Here is a 19475-nt window from a genome sequence, read left to right on the forward strand (position 1 = left end):
AGGTTTGCTTTGTTCAAGTAGAAGTTCCAAATTCACAGACTCCTTAAGGACAAGTCAGGAATCTGAAAGTGTATTCTGTATACTCTGGATCACAGTTGTGTGTCAGTTAACTGATGGTCTTTACATCTCCACTTTTAACTTCTCATAACTCATTATTATAATAAGAACACTAAAGTAACTTCTCATATCAATAAAACCTGTACTATCCCACCACCCTACTCAAGGTTGTCAGGGCACATTTCTCTACTTAAAAACTCATGTTTTCAGAAGAATGCTCAATTTCTGCAGTTTATCACGTTGCTTTACCTTCCACATCAGATGCACAGTCCAGGAAGCCGGTGAGTGAGATGCATCAATGATCCTCCATATGGGTGGTCCTTTAGATGGTTCTGATGAAAGAAACAATGCTTAATAGTAGAAATATTTTTATTTAATCTGTTTAAATTTATACTTTGATTATCATATGCTTTAAATAGATATGACTTTTATATTTTGTATATTAATCATTATGAGGTTTTATCTGTTTTACCTCAAAAACCCCTCAGTGTTAAGTATATAGTGTGCACCTTGTTTCTTATGATTTACATTATGAGGGAAGGAGAACCAGGAACTGAGGCAAAAGGAGTTCTTAACCTCACCTGAGTACCTGCATTTGGTTCACATGAAAACAAAGCAACTGTACATCTTGCCTAATATGGATCATGTTCATTTGCTACTATAACACTGTTGTTCTAAAGCTAAAATAAGACATGTTCTAAAGCTAAAATAAGTTAATCAATATCAGCAGTATTTTTGCAAAGCCAGTCACTACAGCAGAATAGCAATGCAGTCTAAACAGGCAGGCAGTCCTGAAATCCTCATTGCTCAGCCTGACGCAGAAATACAGAAAATGAAGCCATACTATCATTAGGAGTTCAAAGGCAGCTACTAGAATACTGAAATAATATTTTACTATATCTCCCCCAGAGAAAGTAAATTTTGCAATTGAAGCAATGCCATTATGCACAAAAATTCCACTTTGTTTAAACAAAAATTACCAAAATATTTTTCTTATTGTGCCAATCTAAGATGACAAATTCATTCAATTAGAACTCATTATTGCAAACTCAGTCAGGATAAATAAGGAAGGAAGGATTTCTGATCTGTTTTAACAATGGAACCTATAGCAGTTTAGCTTTGTTTAAAGGCATGCTCTGACACTTTGGAGCAAACAGACTGCTTAGAAGACAGCACGCCTTGGAAGGCATTATGGAATACACAGGATATTACAGAAAAAAGACTAGGAAGGCGCAAGCAGGAAAGGCTAAAGCCCATTAAAAAAAAAAAAATCAATCAGGTTGACTAGAAGCTAAACTGCTATCACAAAGTATTTGCAGCAATGGAAAGCAGGAATAGATCCCTACTGACTATTAAGTACACAAACAGAAAGTCTGTACACTGGCTCCATGTGGGGTAGGATCAGCATAGGCCAGAAAGAAAGCCAATTTTGCAGGCTATCAAAGTAGAAGAGAAATGGAAACTGGACCAAGCTAAAGTAGTTTCATTCCTCACAACTCTAGAATGAGTTTCTAACTGATACTAATAACCACGTTCCTAGAAAAACAAGATAAAATCCACACATTATTTAATTCCCTTTAAAGTCAGAAATCAGCAAGTGATTCCTAGTGCTGCTACCACTGATGATTCATGAGGAAACCAAACAAACTTTTAAAATAAAATCCCTTTGAGGGCAATTTACTAATTCTAGAATCCCAAGAAATCACAATGCATATTATTGTAACTTACATAACTATGCAACAAATCTATTCTGCTGGATATGAAGACCTTTGGCTAGAGTCACTATTTGGAGACAAAAAGCAGCTGTCTCCTCGTAAGGATTATGTAGTAAAATAACTGCCAAAAGATTTCAAAATTGTCAGAATGCTTGCATTACTCTAACACTGTAATTCTGCATTTGTGCATTTCCATTTAAAGATTCTATTGAAACTTCACTTGATTAGTTACAATATTTAACGCTTGGAAACATAACACTTAGATAAAACCATATGAAAAATAGAGAACTGTACCTTCCTCAAAACAGGAGGGTAAACATGCCTGTATCTTGGTAGCTTGCTACTGAGACAAACACCAAACCTTTGAATGCAGAGGGCAAGCAGATGTGGAACCTTCTGGGATGTGGGTCTAACAGTCATAGACAAAGTACAGTATTCAGAAGTCAATTTTCTAATTTGACTGAGGGCAATAACAACCATATAAGTAACTTAAGTGTCCAGTGTCTGCTTGTTTCTCGTTTAGTCTTTGCAATTCAAAAATAAAAATATATTAACAAAGTTTTGGTTTAGTTTTGCCAAAATTGCAACCTAGAGTCCCTTGTCTAAGCTTGACACTGGGTAGAAAAACAATCACGAAACTATGGACTTCACAACCTCCTTTCCAATTAAAGTTATCCCACTATCCTATAAATTTTTGAGGGTATCTAGGCATTTGCAAGAGGTGACCACACCTCTTAAGTTGTCCATAAGTGAACTCAGAATAGGAAATTATCCTACTGTCAACTTATTCCTATAATAGCATAAAGTGCTATCTGATTAGTAAGCAATGTAGGAAAAGTGTGACTATCCTATTGTCATTAGGAAGGCTAGTTATGTCAATAAGTTAAAATGCTTTTCTACCACTGTATTTTCTACCACTGTATTTTCATTTACAATGTATCACAACTAATGACACAGGTATTCAACAGCGTACTGCACACTGAAATTAATTCATTTTACCTTTAGCCACAAACCAGACAATGTAGGGTGTTCTGACACCAATACAGGTTCAAAAACATTTCAAACATCTATTAAAGATGTTGAATTAGTTCCAGTTCAAACTATGCAGGTTACTAAGATGAATGACAAAACAAAAACAGACCACAGAAAGCTAAGTTCTTGATGAGTGTGGAGGTTTTATACTGAAAGCAAATTAAAAGGCCAAATGCATAGGTCTAGGTTGTGTTTCAATATATGCTGCATGTAATTTTGTTCTGTTAATGGAAAAATGTAAGAAATTACTATTTGATAAGAGGATTTTACACAGTAACAAATGCATGGGTGTGATTTTACTGCTCAGTCATTGTTGTGCAACTTTATACATCATACGAGTTTCTAGTTGCTTGACACAATTGCTAAGTCATTAAATGATGCAAAACAAAACAGCTAAACAACATCAGTAATAAAAAATGCTAAATATACTCAACTAATGTTTTTAGCACAACTCAGTGACGGAAGGTACAATCTCTGTACTCAAGCACAAGCTTGAGGGAGAGCCACTCTAGTGGGGACGTATTGCAGTGATTTCCATGAATTGAGAAGTCTATTGAATTCATAACACAGCAAGTTGTAGTTACTTTAATGCCATGGTACATTTCAAGCAGTGAGTGTGTTCATGAGCAACTCAGAGCAATCAATGAAGTTAAAAAATGTGCTGTGGAATGCAGTGGGCACACATCTTAGAAGACAGTGAGTGCACTCTCTGTGCCACTGTCCTGAAGGAATATGAATATGACCAGGCTGAGGTAGCACACCTGCAGAACATGCAGTTCAATGTAAACAGATAATGTCATAACAGCTGACTGAAGCACTGCAAGTAGTTGAAAGGCCAGGCAAGTTGGCGAGCTGGTTGTAGCATGAACAGATTTACTGTATGGCAACAGTTTTACAATGCTGAGGATTTGTTCCACAAAGCACTGAAAGTTGAGGTTTGACTGATATTCTTAAGCAGCTTCTTTTTTTAAACAGGGTTGTGAACTTTAAACCTAGTCGTTTGCTACCTTTTGTGTATTTTTATACTTTAAAGTTTACACTTTGAAATTGTATGTATCCTGCTTGCAAATTCCTTTTGTGCAAGACTAAACACGATTCAAATACTGACCCCAAAGAGCTTAAGTATGAAGTTGGTAAGAACTTTTCCTCGTTAAATTATGACCATAGCAAGCAGTGTTCACCCCTACTGAAAGGAATGGGATATTACAAGTCAAATCTATAAAACAACAACTCCAATGGTACATCATCAAGAAGGAACACCAAGGAAACACTGAATTTTGTGATTAATTATAAACAAAATAAAACTATCTTCCACACTAACTCAATCTTGCTTAAACTGAGATGACTTTTATAGATGGCATTCCCTTTCTTATGCCTCTCACAGTGAAAACTATATCAGTGATGAGCAGCAGGACTCTTGATTACTATGTGTATAATGTAAACAGTGAGTACAAGACAGAGCAGAGACAGCTGTAAATGACTAATAAGAAGAAAGTGTTACAGATGCAGAAAACCTTAGGAAAAGTTAAAAGTAAATCAGAATGTTTTATTTAGATGCTTTGGTGCATAAGAGGCTACACGTACTATATGCACATTATTTTGTATCATTGTTTTACTAAGTTTGTGAAGAAGTCTATGCATCCTATGTGAGTAAAATCTTCTGTTTCATAATTGTTGATGCTTGTTCAACTACAACTTTATCTACTGGTGTCCTAAACGTCATGTTGTTCACAAACTAAGGCAGTAGGTCTACCAATAAAACACTTCCTAATAGGCAGAATAACTTCTGTTACAGAGGATAACCTTCAGAATAAAAAAACAAGCATAAAGCCTACATCTCCTCTAGAAGACTTCCTCTAGAAGACACAGAAGTTTTCTGTGAAGAAAGCTTCTTCCCTACCTCCCATTCCAGCTGTTTTCAGGAAGCACCGCTAGATTGGCTCAATGGGAAACTATTCTTATGCTCCTTGGAATGCATGGGTCAAGTCAGTCAGTGCTGAAAGTAACTCAGGAGAGCTTTGTTGCATGTCTAATCAAGAAACTCAAGTGAGGATACACAACTTCAGCTGGCTATTGCCAAAATGCTGAAAACTCACATACTTTGAAAGTCAGTGACCTACTTTCATATATTACTTACTATCTTCAGTAGTGATTCCAGTCTTTTCTTCACTCCAGTCACTCCAGTAGCCCACTCCATCTTCCTTCATGCAACGAATGGAAAAGACATACTCTGTGAAGGGCTGGAGCCCTTGAACACTGAATGAAGTTCTTGGGGAAGCTGTATCTTCAGAAGGAATCTATACATGGAAGAAAGATTTTAAAGGCACTGATCAAAATACTGTAAAGCTGAGTTGTGTGCTACAACTGTAATTCAATAGGGCTCCCCACTGCATACATGCCTATAACAAACAACAGTTTTCCTCCCTTCTTATTTCCAAAAGCTTCAATTCTCCACCACTGTTTGACAAAGATTCAGTCAGAGTTGTGTGTCTTTACCAGGTATAACAACATACATGCACTAGAATAGTTAAGCACCCACCTCAGGACAACCTCTCATATTCTGTTATTTTAGCTTATATCTCTCTCTCTCCTTCCTTCTCATATAATTCTAATTCTGCTACTTACTGATCTGTAATACCCTGTCTCACATTTCAGAACTTCGCTAGGTTATCTGCTTAATAATTGATTGCAAAATTATTGATTGCTAGAAACCTTCCATAAATCTGAAGAGTCTAGGATCATTGCTTTCACTGACACAGAACAGTGTTTTTTAACTGACAGTGAAAATAATTCTGAAGTAGTTTATACTTTTGCTAATAAATTAGTTTATAGGCTCTTTTGTTTATGTTAGGTGAGCAACTGAATGCCAGAAAAATAATCTTACTGTCTATGTACGGAAACAGGTGTGATGTAAATAGACACAAGTAGGTACATACACACACACTGACTCTGTCACATGTTACTCCATTTGCAACAATGTTTTTATAGTGAGGAATCCTGCAAGAGGAATAACTGTAGATAAAACATAAATGCAGGACACTTCAGAGGTGAATCTTGAGAGCAAAGAATTACCAAGATAGTCAAAATTTACCACAGCTAAGCAAGTTCAGCTAATTTAAAAGTTACTGTTTCAATGGTCTTGTGCACATGTTAAAAGGGCCAAGACAAGTTAAAAGAACTTGCCCTATTGTCCTATAAAGACAAAATATCCACAGATCCTGGAGCTGCAGACTACACTGTGCAGGTCAGTGCTCTTTAAAATATCAATACAGGTGATCTAAAGCCACATTAGTCACAAGGGCAGCTGAGTTATGCCACCTGCTTCAAATATAGTATTTTGGTAAAGTTAGAAGCAGATTTCCTTCCAAACAGTCATGGAATTCAGAATATTTTCAGGCCTCTGCACCGAAACAAGATCTTGGAAAAAAAAGAGCATTTCTGGAATACTGCTGCTCTGATAGAGGCCTAAAGTAAGGAAAAACTGAGAAGCTATTAAAAAGAAGAAAAAAACCCCACTTACTCTCTCGCTGTTCCTTGACTGCAACACACTTAAGGAAGGAATGCACGGCAGCCAGATTTACAGAATCACATAATCATTGAGAATGGAAGAGATCATTGAGGCTAACCATATACCTATCACTGCTAAGTCCACTACCGAACCGTGTCCCTAATGCCACATCTGGACACTTTCCAAACAGTTCCATGGATGGTGACTCTACAACTTCCCTGGGCAGCCTGTGCCAATGCTTGACAACCCTTTCCATGAAAAAATTCTTCCTCACATCCAATCTAAACTGCCCCAGCACAACTCGAAGCCATTTCCTCTTGTCCTAACACTTCTTACTCAGGAGAAGAGACTTACGCTGACCTCGCTACAACCTCTTTTTTGGTAGTTGTAGAGCGTGATATGGTCTCCCCTGAGCCTCCTTTTCTCCAGGCTGAGTACCCTTCACCAGCTTCACTGCCCTTCTCTGGACACTCTCCAGCACCTCAATGTGTTTCTTGTAACGAGGGGCCAAGAACTAAACACAAGATTCAAGGTGCAGCCTCACCAGTGCTGAGTGGAGAGGCTGGTGAGGAGACACTCACTATCCTGGTCCTGCTGGCCATATTATTTCAGACCCAAGCTAAGATGCCATTGGCCTTCTTGGCCACCTGGGTACACTGCTGGCTCATGTTCAGCTGCTGTCGATCAGCACTCCCAGGTCCTTTTCTGCCAAGCAGCTTTCTAACCACTCTGCCCCAAGGCTGTACCACTGCTTGGGGTTATTGCAGCTCTAATGCAGGTACAGTAAATTCAAAAAAGCATTCCAGAATGGTAGAGTGTTTACCCAAGCTCTAAATGACATTTAGATCACTGTTTTCGCAGTGCATGGGAAGCAGAAACTTCTGAATGTTCTGTATGTTGCATATGCAGAAAAAAAATTCAAAATAAACATACTGCACTGTGATAGGGAGGACAGCAGAGAGGCCCATGAAGATAAGAGAATGTCACTGTACTCACAGTGTGCCAATAAACTGCTAGTTCACAGCCCTCATGAACAGGCCAGATAAACTACCATGGGTAGGCATATAAGGTGTAAAGAAATAAAAGTGAATGCTCTGAACTGCAACATTGAGGGAACTTCTGCAGCTTGACAGATGGCTGGGTAACACAAGAGTGGCAAGGGACATAAATGGTATTACCTCCATCCAGTTTGTGTCACCAGTGATCCTATAGCGAATATTGAATTTCAGCTTCATCACAGCAGATGAAATACGATTCTCCCAGGAAAGCTTCAGGACAGTTGGCAGTATTCCTGAGCTGACTGTTACATTGTGGGGAGGCAGTGGTTGAACTAGAAGAGGAGAAGTCAGAGTCAGCTCCACAGCTGTATTTTACAATGATTTTAGGAGCTGGTACACTCTATTGCAACACTACCATTAAAGCCTTTCAGAAGCTCAAATGCCTGCTACTTCACGTTATCTTCTAAAGCAGACTACTCAACACGAACTTGCTATCTGAATTGTGATGAAATCTCTCTGCCCCTACCTTTGCCCAGCACAGTTCAAATTCTAGTCAACAACATTTTTGCAGTGTTAATTTTTATAGTGAAGATACATTAACATACTAACTCACCAATATTCACAGAAGCAGTAATGCACTATTAAAGCTTTAACAGGCATATAGTTACCAATATCAATGGGATCAAGAACAAGGGGATCAGATTCAGCCTTCCCAAGAGCATTTGCTGCTTCTACCCAGATCTCCAGGTTAACAAAGAACTGAACATCAGGAATTGTACAAGAATTGTTTACATCTTTTGGTACACAGTCAGGAAAATTCTCTCGTGGCCTAAATAAAAGAGAAGGAAAAACAAGGTACAAAGCAGTAAGTTTGGTTTGCTTTAGAGAATATTTTAAAGTAGATCAGAGCGATCAATCGGTTTATTTTGTATGTTTCCCCTCTACCACCCCCATGTCTTATCTCTGTAAGCAGATGGGTGAGAAGAAAACGTAAACATATGAGAATGGCTTGTTCAGCCACAAATGCATAATTGCATTAGAACTGAAACCAGAATAAAATCTCTTGGCTTCCAGTCACATACCTTCAAAAGCACAAGCCACAGTATTTTAATTAAAGCTGTATAAAAACCTGATTTAGCTTAAAAAGATAAAGATCAAGAACTGATACAACTAATCAAAAGCAACATGGTTACTAAATAGAAGCATATTTATGCATTAAAGAATGTAGTCAGTACTACCTATATAGCCATCAAGAGTACAGTGTTAGAGGTGCAACACAATTTCTGTTCACCACCTCTGCTACATTAACAGTAGATAATTCTAGGGCATCAGGAGATTTGCAAAGCACTAAGGTTTTCTATCTGTGCATACTTTCTACCACAACTGTTACCACAACACTTTAGCAGAACTGGGTAGATGGAAAGCTGAAGGCAGTCACTCTTATTTCCAGAGCAGAGCAACAATTCTGCTCATTCCATTTTAAACTACAAGAGACCATTTGAAGAGTTTGAAAAATACTTAATTTGCTTTCACAGTAGAAATACTTTGCTGAAGCTTTTATGTTAGGATCAATTCAGAATAGTGTTTGTCCACGATTCTTATGAAGTGCAGAGTAGATAATACCTCTGCAAAATTCAGTCACTATATATTGGTTTCTCTACTTAGAATCATAGAATGGTCTGGAGTGGAAGGGACCTGTAAAGGTTACCTAGTCTGATCCTCCTACAATGGGCAGGGATCTCTTCTACTTGTTTAGAATGGGACAGAACAGTCAACTCAGAAAAATGAAAAATATATAATTTGGGTACAGCCACCTTTTATTAGACATATTGTAGTCAAGCCACACTTATCATGTATTTGAAGAATGGAAAACCATGAGATTGCTGTTACTCTAAAACAAGTGCAGCGACAAATTTCATGTCTGACTTAGAATTATTTTCAATGACAACTTCTTTAACTCTTCCCTTTCCCCTCAAACCAGACAGATAACAATGCTTCAGAAAACTGGCCTTAAATGTTAAGAACTTTTCCAAAGCATCAAGGAATTTCAAGGAAGTTTGGCTTAGCCTACAAATATTCTTCACAACTATTCAGATATTCTATAGAGGGTTACTTACCACCTGTATCTTAATCTGAACTGAGTATCCAGGAATGTATGCCTTCCAGGGTTCCAGGTACAAGTCATAGGATATGTGAGTTTTGACACCTGATGCACAATGCAACTTAAGTTCTTGGGCTTCTCTGGGGGCACTGTACAGAAAGTTAGCTACAATTAATCTATACACACACTTCAACCCAGTAAGAATCATTCAAAGTGTTCCATTAGGGCAATTTCAGTGAACATCAGAAGTATTTACTCAATTTTATTTCTAAAGGAGGTGGCAAAAGAGTGCTAAGGTATGATCCAGCAATCAAAGTCAAGAAGCTTAACCAGTTGCTTTGAAAAACAGTAGGCTGTATAAGGAACAAGCACTCGCCAGCAAGGAATGACAAAGATTTCTCATTCTGAAGCAGAAAATCTGATATCAACCAATTCTCATCTAAATATATTTTACTTCATACAGGATGCTTTAGCTGCAAATGCATGCGAGAAGATTAGGGATCTTCATCAGTGCACTGTACTGTGTAAGAAACTTCTTCAGAGTGCAGCAAAACTATCTGCTTTCCTTCTTAAACTTATATTGTATTCTTCTCAAACCTGTTGTTAGCTTCCTTATTTAGTTCTTCTTTAACTGAAATCAAAATACAATAGCTTTAAATACAAATGCATGTCAAGATGCATAATGTGAGTTACAACTGTAGAATGTCATCTGTACTGTCCTTCAGTTTGTCATAATTTATCTGTCCTCACCTTTACATATGTTTTATCTGTCACATCTTTTCCAGTGAAATATTTACTCCTCAGAAGTTAAAACAGGAAACATTACTTTTCTGTGAAAGTACTTTGTAAGTCATGCTAGAACCACATTAGTTTAAATTGTGAACTCAAGCCAGTGGACCATTCAACAACTGCAGTACCTTTTGCCAACACCAGGAGACAACATAATTAATCAGCCATATCATACAATATTTAGGACATTTGAACACTTATTCCATAAGCAGAATACCAGGTAATTAAGAAGTAGCACATTAAGTTTTTCATGCCACTTTCTGAAGACCTCAGTCTTGTCTCAAGGAACATTTGCTCAGAACTACACAAGTACTATCATTCTAGAACAAGGGAAGTTTATAATAAGTTACAAGTATTTCCTTATGTTTAGAGGTAAAGTAATACAAGTAATATGTTCCATCCTTAAGGTAGTTCAGGTTAGCTATAGTGACACAGATGGACTAAGTATTTCTCAATCCATTAGTGAAGAAAACATTAATTTCAAAATTCAAAATCAACACTGACACAGAAGAAGTAAGGAAAAGTAAATTTCCTAGGATCTATTTCTGTTAAATCCACATCTTAGTTCTGTAATTCAAATCTTCCTGCTTGAAGGTTTTTCTGTTGTTCTGGTTTCATCCTATTCAAACACTGAAAATGCTGAGTATTTTCCACTTTTTAGAAAACTTTATTCAGTGCATATTTACCAGCTTTGCTGTCATGTAATTTGACACTATTTTTCTACAATTATCCAGGAACTGAGGGAATGAAAATAAGTGTATCAAGGAATGCACACTTTCCATTGTTTTCATTTTCCCCTATTTCTCAAAAGACCAGAGTAACATGAAAAAAAATGGTACTCACAGCCTACTGTAACTGTAATTCCATAAATGTTCTGTTCAATCTGTCCATCTGCTAAAATGTTGCATGTCAGAGGAGTAGCTAGCGAAGAAGTGTCATTAAATGTGACACTGGAAACCGTTCTGTTTATTTCACGATATTGTTCTTTAGGTACCACTCTATTTTTAATTTTCCAGATAATCTGACTAGCATAGATATTGCCAAAGTCAAGACAACTCTCATTCAGAATGCATAATGCTGTGAAATTGGAACCAAGGGCCAATACAGGAGATTCCGGGATGATGTGACCACATGACTGCACAAGTCCACCTGAAGCTAAAAAGAAAAAAAAGAATTTCACCTTTTTTAAAAACTACAGAGCATTCCATAATCAATACTGCTGATACACTGCTAGTGTAATGTTAAAAATACTACACATGTCTAAGCAGGAAGTTAAGTAGTACTTGATAGTTGTAAAACTGAAATGCATTAGTAAACCACCAAGCAGATCTAAGGGGCAAAACCAGTGCAGTGTTCCTTAGGCTTTGCAAAAGCATTTTACCAAGCAAGAAAAGCTCTATTCATAAACAAGGGCATTTAGAGAGAGGAGAGTCTAAGGTTGAATGTTTATATGTTTTGAAGGAAGAAGTTATTACTCTTGAAGTTACTCTTGCAATAAAAAGGTATTTCCTGTTAAGAAAGTTAAAACAGAAAAATCAGGGTAAGTGTGGACCTTTGTTGTGGTGGACTAGCATTAGAAGAACAGCAGGTGTTCTAACACACCTTGCTTTCTGTCCCCATCCCACAAATATCTAGACAAAAACAAGTATGTTCTTCAAATATCTGATTTAAGAAGTTCTACAAGTCTCTTGTGTTTGAAAAACAAAACTCTTACCTTCAAGAGAACAAATATTCAGCAGCAGATAGAATCCATAGGCCACCCAGTTCCACCCAGAAAACATGCTGCATGGAATTCCTGTAACAGAGAGATATACATATATATATTTAAATTTAAACTATTACTCTTTAGATTAGATCAATGTCAAATTCAGATTTGCATTTGCTTTAAGATCATTTCTCACCTATGCATATTTACTTTCCTGAAAGAGTTTGTATCTTCTCACTCTAAAGAAAGAATGGGTATATTGTTTTAATTTCCCTCACTGTTAAAACAAAATTAAATGTCTACTTAAGACAACTGATGCAGTTTAAAGCCTCATCAGGTACAAATTTAAAAAATGTATAAGTTTAAGGTTTTCATGTTGTATATGAAAACAAACTTCACTGGTACTTCCATTGGAGGTTCAGTTAGAATACAGAGCATAACACTGTGGATTCAGGTTTTAAAATATATCCCTATGAAACTGGTTATGGTTACCATACTCACCTAGCTTTCAAGGGTTTTGGACAAGGTTCAGAACAACTCATCACAAAACCACGTATCTCATTCACAAGAGCGACTTAAAGTAGGTTCCATATCAAAAACTGTTGTCTACTATAGAAAAAGCAATAATTATTTCTTTAAAACCTTACAAGGGAGTTCATAATTCCTCAGAAGTTGGGAAGCTTTTTATAACATCTTATTTATTTTTATATTTCAGCAGAGCTCACTCATTCTCAGTTTTGACAAATCTATAAAACAGTTTAGGGGAACTAAAGCATTCACACAGCAGCTCCCACCCCAGTTGTTTTGAAGCTACAAAATCTGTTCTGGTTTTCTCAACTTGCAGTTGTAAAGCAGCCCCAAACTACTAAAAGCAAGCGACCATTCTTACTAAGCATATGAGCTATTTATTTTTAGCTGTAATTACATACCTTTACAAGAACAGGTAGATTGGCTTAGTTAAATAGGATACTTAGTACACTAGCTGATTTCTAGAAGCAGTCTTCATGCTGTTCATACAGCTAGAAACTAAACATAGACTTTCTAGGTTTACTAAGATTTGAGATGAGATTACCTATATAGCAATCTGGTTTCTGCAGTTTTATTTTTCACTAACCTGACAGCTTCTTTGGAAACTAGTATTCTGAGCTTTATCCCTGTGTAAAAGGCAACTCACTAAAATGTTTAAAGGTATTTCACAGTATTTTCTAGACAGGAAAATTTATAAGCTACATTTACTATTATCAGAAGAAAAAAGAAACTGCCATTTATGATAATAAACACTCCTTTGCTTTGATTGCATGTAATTTACTCTTTAACTGTGACAGAAGGACACAAGGCATTTCACACAGATCAGTAAAACTAGACACATTTAAGCATGGATATACCCACACCAAGCCAAAACCTCATACATCAACACAAGCTTTTTTTTTTTTTTTTCCAAATCAGGATGAACAATGTAATGTAAGGAAAATCCCTATTCACAAGAACAACAACAAAATGGAAGCCAATCTCAAACATTTATAGCAGCATCTTTGTAGGGTTTACCAACCTAGATGTCTTTCAGTAAGAACTAAAATAAAACCCACTGGAATCACCCAGTAGTATCTTTACTTGCACCTATTCTTGCAAGTCCATTACTCAAAGCCCACCAATATTTCCTACAGAGAACCTTCATACTAGAAGCACTGTTGATTGAAAGACTTGACATTATTAATCATATTAACGAGCATTTATATTTGTCACTAGAAGTTTGCTGGTTTGTTTTTTGACTAAATAACAAGATATTTATCATCAGACCATAGTTTTACAGAATTGAGAATGAAAAAGCTATTCATTTTTCCTATGTTCCACTCAAGTACTCTCACTGGGCTGGATACAGAACCATTATACAGCTTTAAATGCAATACATCTTAGGATATTTATTACAAGTGTACAGTAAAATAACTACACCAATTGATTTTTGCTTATTTTGGACGTAATATCTCCAATATCTGAAAAATAAGGTTTCTACCCACACATGCCTTTCTGCATTTTAAAATCCCAATTAATTTCAAGAATTTGTATAAATTTGCATGGTAAATCCAACCAAACTCTGAAGAGTTTTAGTTCAAGTCACTAAACCAGCACATAGGAATCTACTCGAGGATCTTGACTTACACTAACACTTATCAGAATACTGCTTGCTACCTAAAGTTTGTTGAGTTCTATTATGGATAGACCTCAGGCTCTGTCACTTTAAGCAAGACTCATTTAAAACTATTTAAGTAGGACAATTTGAGTTGGGGAAGATCTGAAATTCATCAGAATCCTGAGGGCAACTACAAGGTAGGTGGAAAGAAGCAGCAGCTCCACTTCACTGCTCATTGCCAACAGTCACAAAACAACAGCAGAAACACCTTCCACACTGAAGGGGAAAGAACAAAACATGTAAAAAGGTAAAAAGGAAAATTTTTAAATTTATGTTCAATACAACGGTTGTCTCCCATTTGGTGTCATCTGGTACACCACATTAGAATAATGGCAGTGTCAGCTAAACTAAGTATAACATCATTACAAAGTTACTGCTTTTCTTTTTGGTCATTATTTACTCGGATTAAACAATATTTCCACGAAACTATTCAATGATTTTCACACCAGCAGTTATTAAGTATGGCTCAGGTCAGTAAAAAAAAACTGCAAAGCAACTGAAAATAAATAAAAAGCAACAGTGATCAGAAGTAAACAATAACAGGGAATTATCACAGATTTTGTCCTACAGGATGATGTTTTTCATAGGAAATTTAAATGAAATTACTATCCTTTAAAATAAATGCCATTTCTGTATTCAACTGTTTTCCAGGCTTGGAATACTACATTTCAGTTGTCCTGAACAGATTAATTCACACCTGAGAGGCTTAAGTCCAAATCTCTACACTACCTTGCACTTTGGAAATTTAGCACCTGTTCTGAGGGAGCAATGAACTCTCCATAGGTTATGGTACTTAATTGTGGTACTGCATTCAGCTCCTAAAACGCAAGAGAACCGAGACTCATGCTCCATCATCTGCAAAGGAGAGTTAAGTGGCAAGCCCACCCACCTACAGTATGGGAGCCAAGCAGTTGCAACTGTAGTGTCAAAATCATGCTACAATTCAGCATATATCTGCTTTAGGCTATTCTGACTTATTTTACTTCTCCCCTCCTCTGCCGATCAATACAGTTTGAAGAAGACTGAAGCTACACACCTCCCAGCCCACAAAGGGTCTATTACAATCCCTTCTAATGTATGCTACTTTAATAATTTAGTTCTAGGGGAAAGAACCAGAATTACACTAGACACCTCCATCCATTTAGCCTACATGAAAGCTGTAAAAAAACCGAAAAAAAAAAATGGTGGGGCTTGTAACTAACAAAACAAGGACCCATACTTCACATTAGAATGATGAAGATACTTCTCTGCAAAGTAGCATTTCCTTATCTGAGCATGTAAAAATGCTAAAGCAAAGAAACCCTGCACATAAGCCAACCCAAACTTTAAAAGACAGTGCCACCATTCAACAGAAATGTTAATCACTAATTGTTAACCATCAACTACTTTAAGTCAGACTAAGCCGTTAGTTTAGACAACAGAAAACTCAATAGTTTCTTTCACTCATTATGCAGAGCCCAAAGCTGGTATAGTGTATTAGGAATCTAAGGTGCAAATTGAACCTGATGCTGAACTAACATTGAAGCACCTAGTCAGTTCAGATGCGTTTCATAAAAAAATACCCCAAAAAACCAAAAAGCCAAATCAACACTTATGTACACTATGCAGTTTTTGTGCATCAGTAGGTGAAGACAAAAGGGAGACAGCAAAAGAAACTGATGCTTGAAGTTTGTCAAGTTATTCTCAGTTTAGTCTGCCTAAGCGGCAAGGGATCAAAGTGCATCCATATACTACAGAGTAAAAACAACACAGCCAATTTAGAAATGCTGTCGGTAACAGTCCTTAACTCACAACATAAACAATCTCATAGAGGAAGAAAACCTGTTAAAACGTTCTGATTACTTCAGTAAAGACAGACTTACAAAACTTATATGCTATGAGATCATCCCATTTAAACTCTAAATCATATGGAACTTCCATTATTCTTCTTCACATCCTGAAACCATTTTGAAAGGAAAGCACTAAGCCTTCATGCCTGAACCTTAAGCTGATACTTCCTGTGAAAAACTAAGAACGACCCTAAAGCCAAGCATCATATGCACAAAGTAGCAACAGTGTTGCGTTTTATAATTAACCTGTGACCTGTTTTTGAAGAAGTGTCAGGCATTCATCCAAAACAGGTATTATTACTTACTCTGAGCAAGAGAGAAGTCTTAAAAATTAATCTTATTTCATAAATCATGAGAACTACCCCAAAATGAATACAGATGTCATGTAACGAATTATCACCTCTCCGTTTCAGAGAGGCGACAATTACTTTCCAAATGACCTGCAAATGACAATGTCATCTTAAGAGACTGTAGCCAAAACATGTACTTGCCAGCAAAGCCGGCTTGCAAGTCAGGAAGTTCAGATAACACCACAACCACCACAGGAAGGTGTTCAGTCTGTTAAGGCTCATCACCACGTAAATCATGGAAGACCAAAGGTTGCTGGCAAATGGATTTACAGAAATTCCTCAAAAAAATTAAGAGCCAAGTTTAGTGCTTCAAGTGGTAACCTCTCACTAAGAATCCACAAAGCTCAGGCAGATAGGGTCAGCGATACTGCACAAAGCAGCTACAGCTTGAGGTTTTACAATAAGCCAGACAGATACTTAAAGCCCATCTAAAAGCTGTAGCTATTCTGAAGGAATTTTGATTACTCCAACAGTAACTGCTTTCTAATTAAGAGTATTTCATCTGCAAGCTTCCTTCCTTCCTCCAAGCTTACTTCCTTCTTGGAAATATTTATGAGGCCAAAAAAAACCCAAACACCTCTAAGAGAAGCATTTGAAAATATTACATAATATTCCTTATAGGTACAGAATATTCTGAAATTCATTCTCATATTTAAAATCTCTCTATGAGAAAGTGATTAACTCTATCCCTTTCAGTCTATAAGTATGTATTTTCTCTATATTACTCATTCCTTTGCCTCTAGAAGGAGGTTTCTCCCTACCTCTGGGGTTTTAGTATAACACTCGGAATAAAAAATGAAGAGAAAATAAGAAAAAAACAAAAAAGGGACACAGATTAAAATTATTGAAATATGTAATTACAGGAACCAAATATTTGCTTGCAATAATTAAGTTCTTCCTGGTATTTTCTTAAAACTGTAAATAATTTCTCTATTAAATACTTCAGGATTTTTTCAAAGCTAATGAGCAGCTTTAGTCCAAAAATCAATCTAATTTATACAAAATAATGTTTTAGCATTCCATGCACTCATCTTGAAGTCAAACCTTCCAAACTAATCACCACCAATGCTGGTTCTCTAATTTAGACAGTTCTCGCTAATAAAAAAAAAATTACTAAAAAAATGGCCAAGTTTATTTATTTTCATGTAATTGTGCTAGTGCTAATCCTCCAGACAAGCAGCACAGGAAACGGCACATCTGCATTTTATGTACTCATGGATGTGCATGTCTCTTCCCCCCACAGCCAAAACTGTTTACATATTTGGTTTACTTGAAGATATCACATTTCTAGACACATAAACAAGATTCAAATAATTACTTCTAGGGCTCAAATTCTAGGAATTAATCTCAAAATTTCGTCACCCACTCTTACATTCTTATTGTGATACATCAACATAACAGATTAAAAATCTTTTGAGTTCAGAAGTTAGATGCTCTAGAGATATCTTTTACATAAATATTCCTCTGAAAGTAACAGTATATAAGAAGAGAAATTTTATGTTTTTATAAAAAAGAGAGTGAAAGAAAAAAGACCATTAACTCCCAAAAGTATCCAATTGCTTCAAGTTGTGGATCCCCCCTTTTCCCCCCTCCTAGTGACAGGACAGATCACCAATGACAAAATTATAATCCCACATAATTCTACTCCCAGGTTTCTCCTTCAGAAATGCCTCAGAAGTAACAAGAAGCCACCAGCTGGCAAACTCCTAGTCAGCCTAACACAAGGATGAAAACTGAGACTGGTATTTATTCTCCTCTGCACTGCCAACACACTTGGCAGACCGCTTTCCTTTGTGCCTCAGTTTCATCATCTGAGAGAAGAAAATAATGACGCCTGTTTTCCCTAGGGAAAGCATCCGAACCCTACTACAGGGATGACTGGAGATCCGGAGCACGCTGGAAATTACCAGAGGACCGAGACTGACCACTGCACCCACCCGCTCCTCCCTAATTCCTCAGGGAATCACTACTGGACCAGCAGTAAAAACAAGCGTGCGTCTCTTTCAAGGCCAGTAGTTTCCTACCTTCTCATCCACAGGCAACAAGAGCAAACCTCTTGTGCTGAAGGCAACAAAACGCAAATCTTTCCATCAGGGCAATGCCCGCCGATAGCGCGGCCGAGCTTATCAGGGAGCCGAGAGTGCCCGACAGTCGCGGCCCCACTGTCAGCGCAGGGCGCCGGCACTCCCCACTCCGCACCGGGGGGAGAGCACAGATACCCTTCGGCCTGACCTCCTCCCGCGGACGGGACCCCCCGGCACCGACTCCACGGGGGACTCGACGCACGCAGCGGCCCCGGGCGAGGCCGTGTCGCGTTCGGAGCGTCACCGCCGGGCAGCTCCGCCGGCGCTCCGAGAGGAGGCGGGACGAGGCGGGACACGGCCGCGGGGCACGGCTGGCGATCGGCCCGGGGAACGAGTGGCGCAAGGGCCGACCGCCTCCACCACAGATCCCGGCCTGAATCCCTGCCAGCCCCTGGACGAACGCCCCGGTACTCCCGCCCGCGGCGTGCGGCCCCCGGCAGTGGACGCCCCTCAGGGCGAGGGCGCTGAGGGCCCGGAGGGGAGGGGGTGGGAAGGGACGGGATAACCGCGCTGACCGGACCCCCGGCCCTTACCCGGCGCCGCTCGCGCCCCCCGGCCGCTGCCCCTAAACGGTGGCCGGGCCGCCTCGCGCCATCCCGCCGCCGTCCCGCACGCGCGGCCCCGCGACCGGCCACGCTCCGGCCCCGCCCCGGCCTCCGCGCGTCCCGCCCGCCCCCTCCTCCTCTCTGCGCTGCCATTGGTCAACGGGAGCCGTGACGTCGGCAGAGCGGGCGTGCCCAGAGAAGGGTCGGGGCTTCCCGGAACACGGCGGCCCGTGCCGGGATCGCGGGGGGTCGTGGTGGGGGCGGTGTCCTACCCCAGCATCCCTTTGCCCGCCTGTGCCCGATGTGCCCGAGCCCCTCGGTCCCTTACGGCTTTCCCTCGAGGTGTGTGCCAACTCTGCGCTCTCTTGAGGACAGCCGGCGCCTGCCCGGGCCGCCGCCGGCCAGGCCACTGGAAGCTTCTCCCGGCCCGTGTCCTGCCGGGCCTGCGCTGGCGGCGCGGCAGAGGTGTTGTCCTGGGCAGGCCCGAGCAGCCAGCGGCCTTCCCGGCGTTTCGCAAGGCTCCCCTGGGAGCACGGGCGGCTGGAGAACGCGCTTGTTAACAGCTGCGGTGTGA

The 19475-nt window shown here is 39.0% G+C and overlaps 1 protein-coding gene across 2 annotated transcripts in view; it reads right to left on the reverse strand.

Moving 5' to 3' along the window:
* Positions 1–18973, reverse strand: part of IL6ST (interleukin 6 signal transducer) — a 31184-nt gene extending 12211 nt beyond the window's left edge. The window contains exons 1-8 of one of the 2 annotated variants that reach the window (XM_027634480.1): positions 18890–18973; positions 11915–11995; positions 11044–11355; positions 9428–9560; positions 7979–8139; positions 7491–7642; positions 4942–5101; positions 307–389 (exon numbers count right to left, since the gene is read on the reverse strand). In XM_027634480.1, the coding sequence (XP_027490281.1) occupies positions 307–389; positions 4942–5101; positions 7491–7642; positions 7979–8139; positions 9428–9560; positions 11044–11355; positions 11915–11981 (1068 nt within the window). In that variant the 5' untranslated portion in view covers positions 11982–11995; positions 18890–18973. Of the gene's footprint in view, positions 1–306; positions 390–4941; positions 5102–7490; positions 7643–7978; positions 8140–9427; positions 9561–11043; positions 11356–11914; positions 11996–18296; positions 18452–18889 lie in introns of those variants that run through there. The other variant, XM_027634482.1, reaches the window with a different exon arrangement.
* Between the last annotated feature and the right edge of the window lie 502 nt (positions 18974–19475).

The sequence above is a fragment of the Corapipo altera genome, unplaced genomic scaffold, assembly GCF_003945725.1.
Source record: "Corapipo altera isolate COAL_440 unplaced genomic scaffold, ASM394572v1 61411, whole genome shotgun sequence".
Classification (NCBI taxonomy): Eukaryota; Metazoa; Chordata; class Aves; order Passeriformes; family Pipridae; genus Corapipo; species Corapipo altera.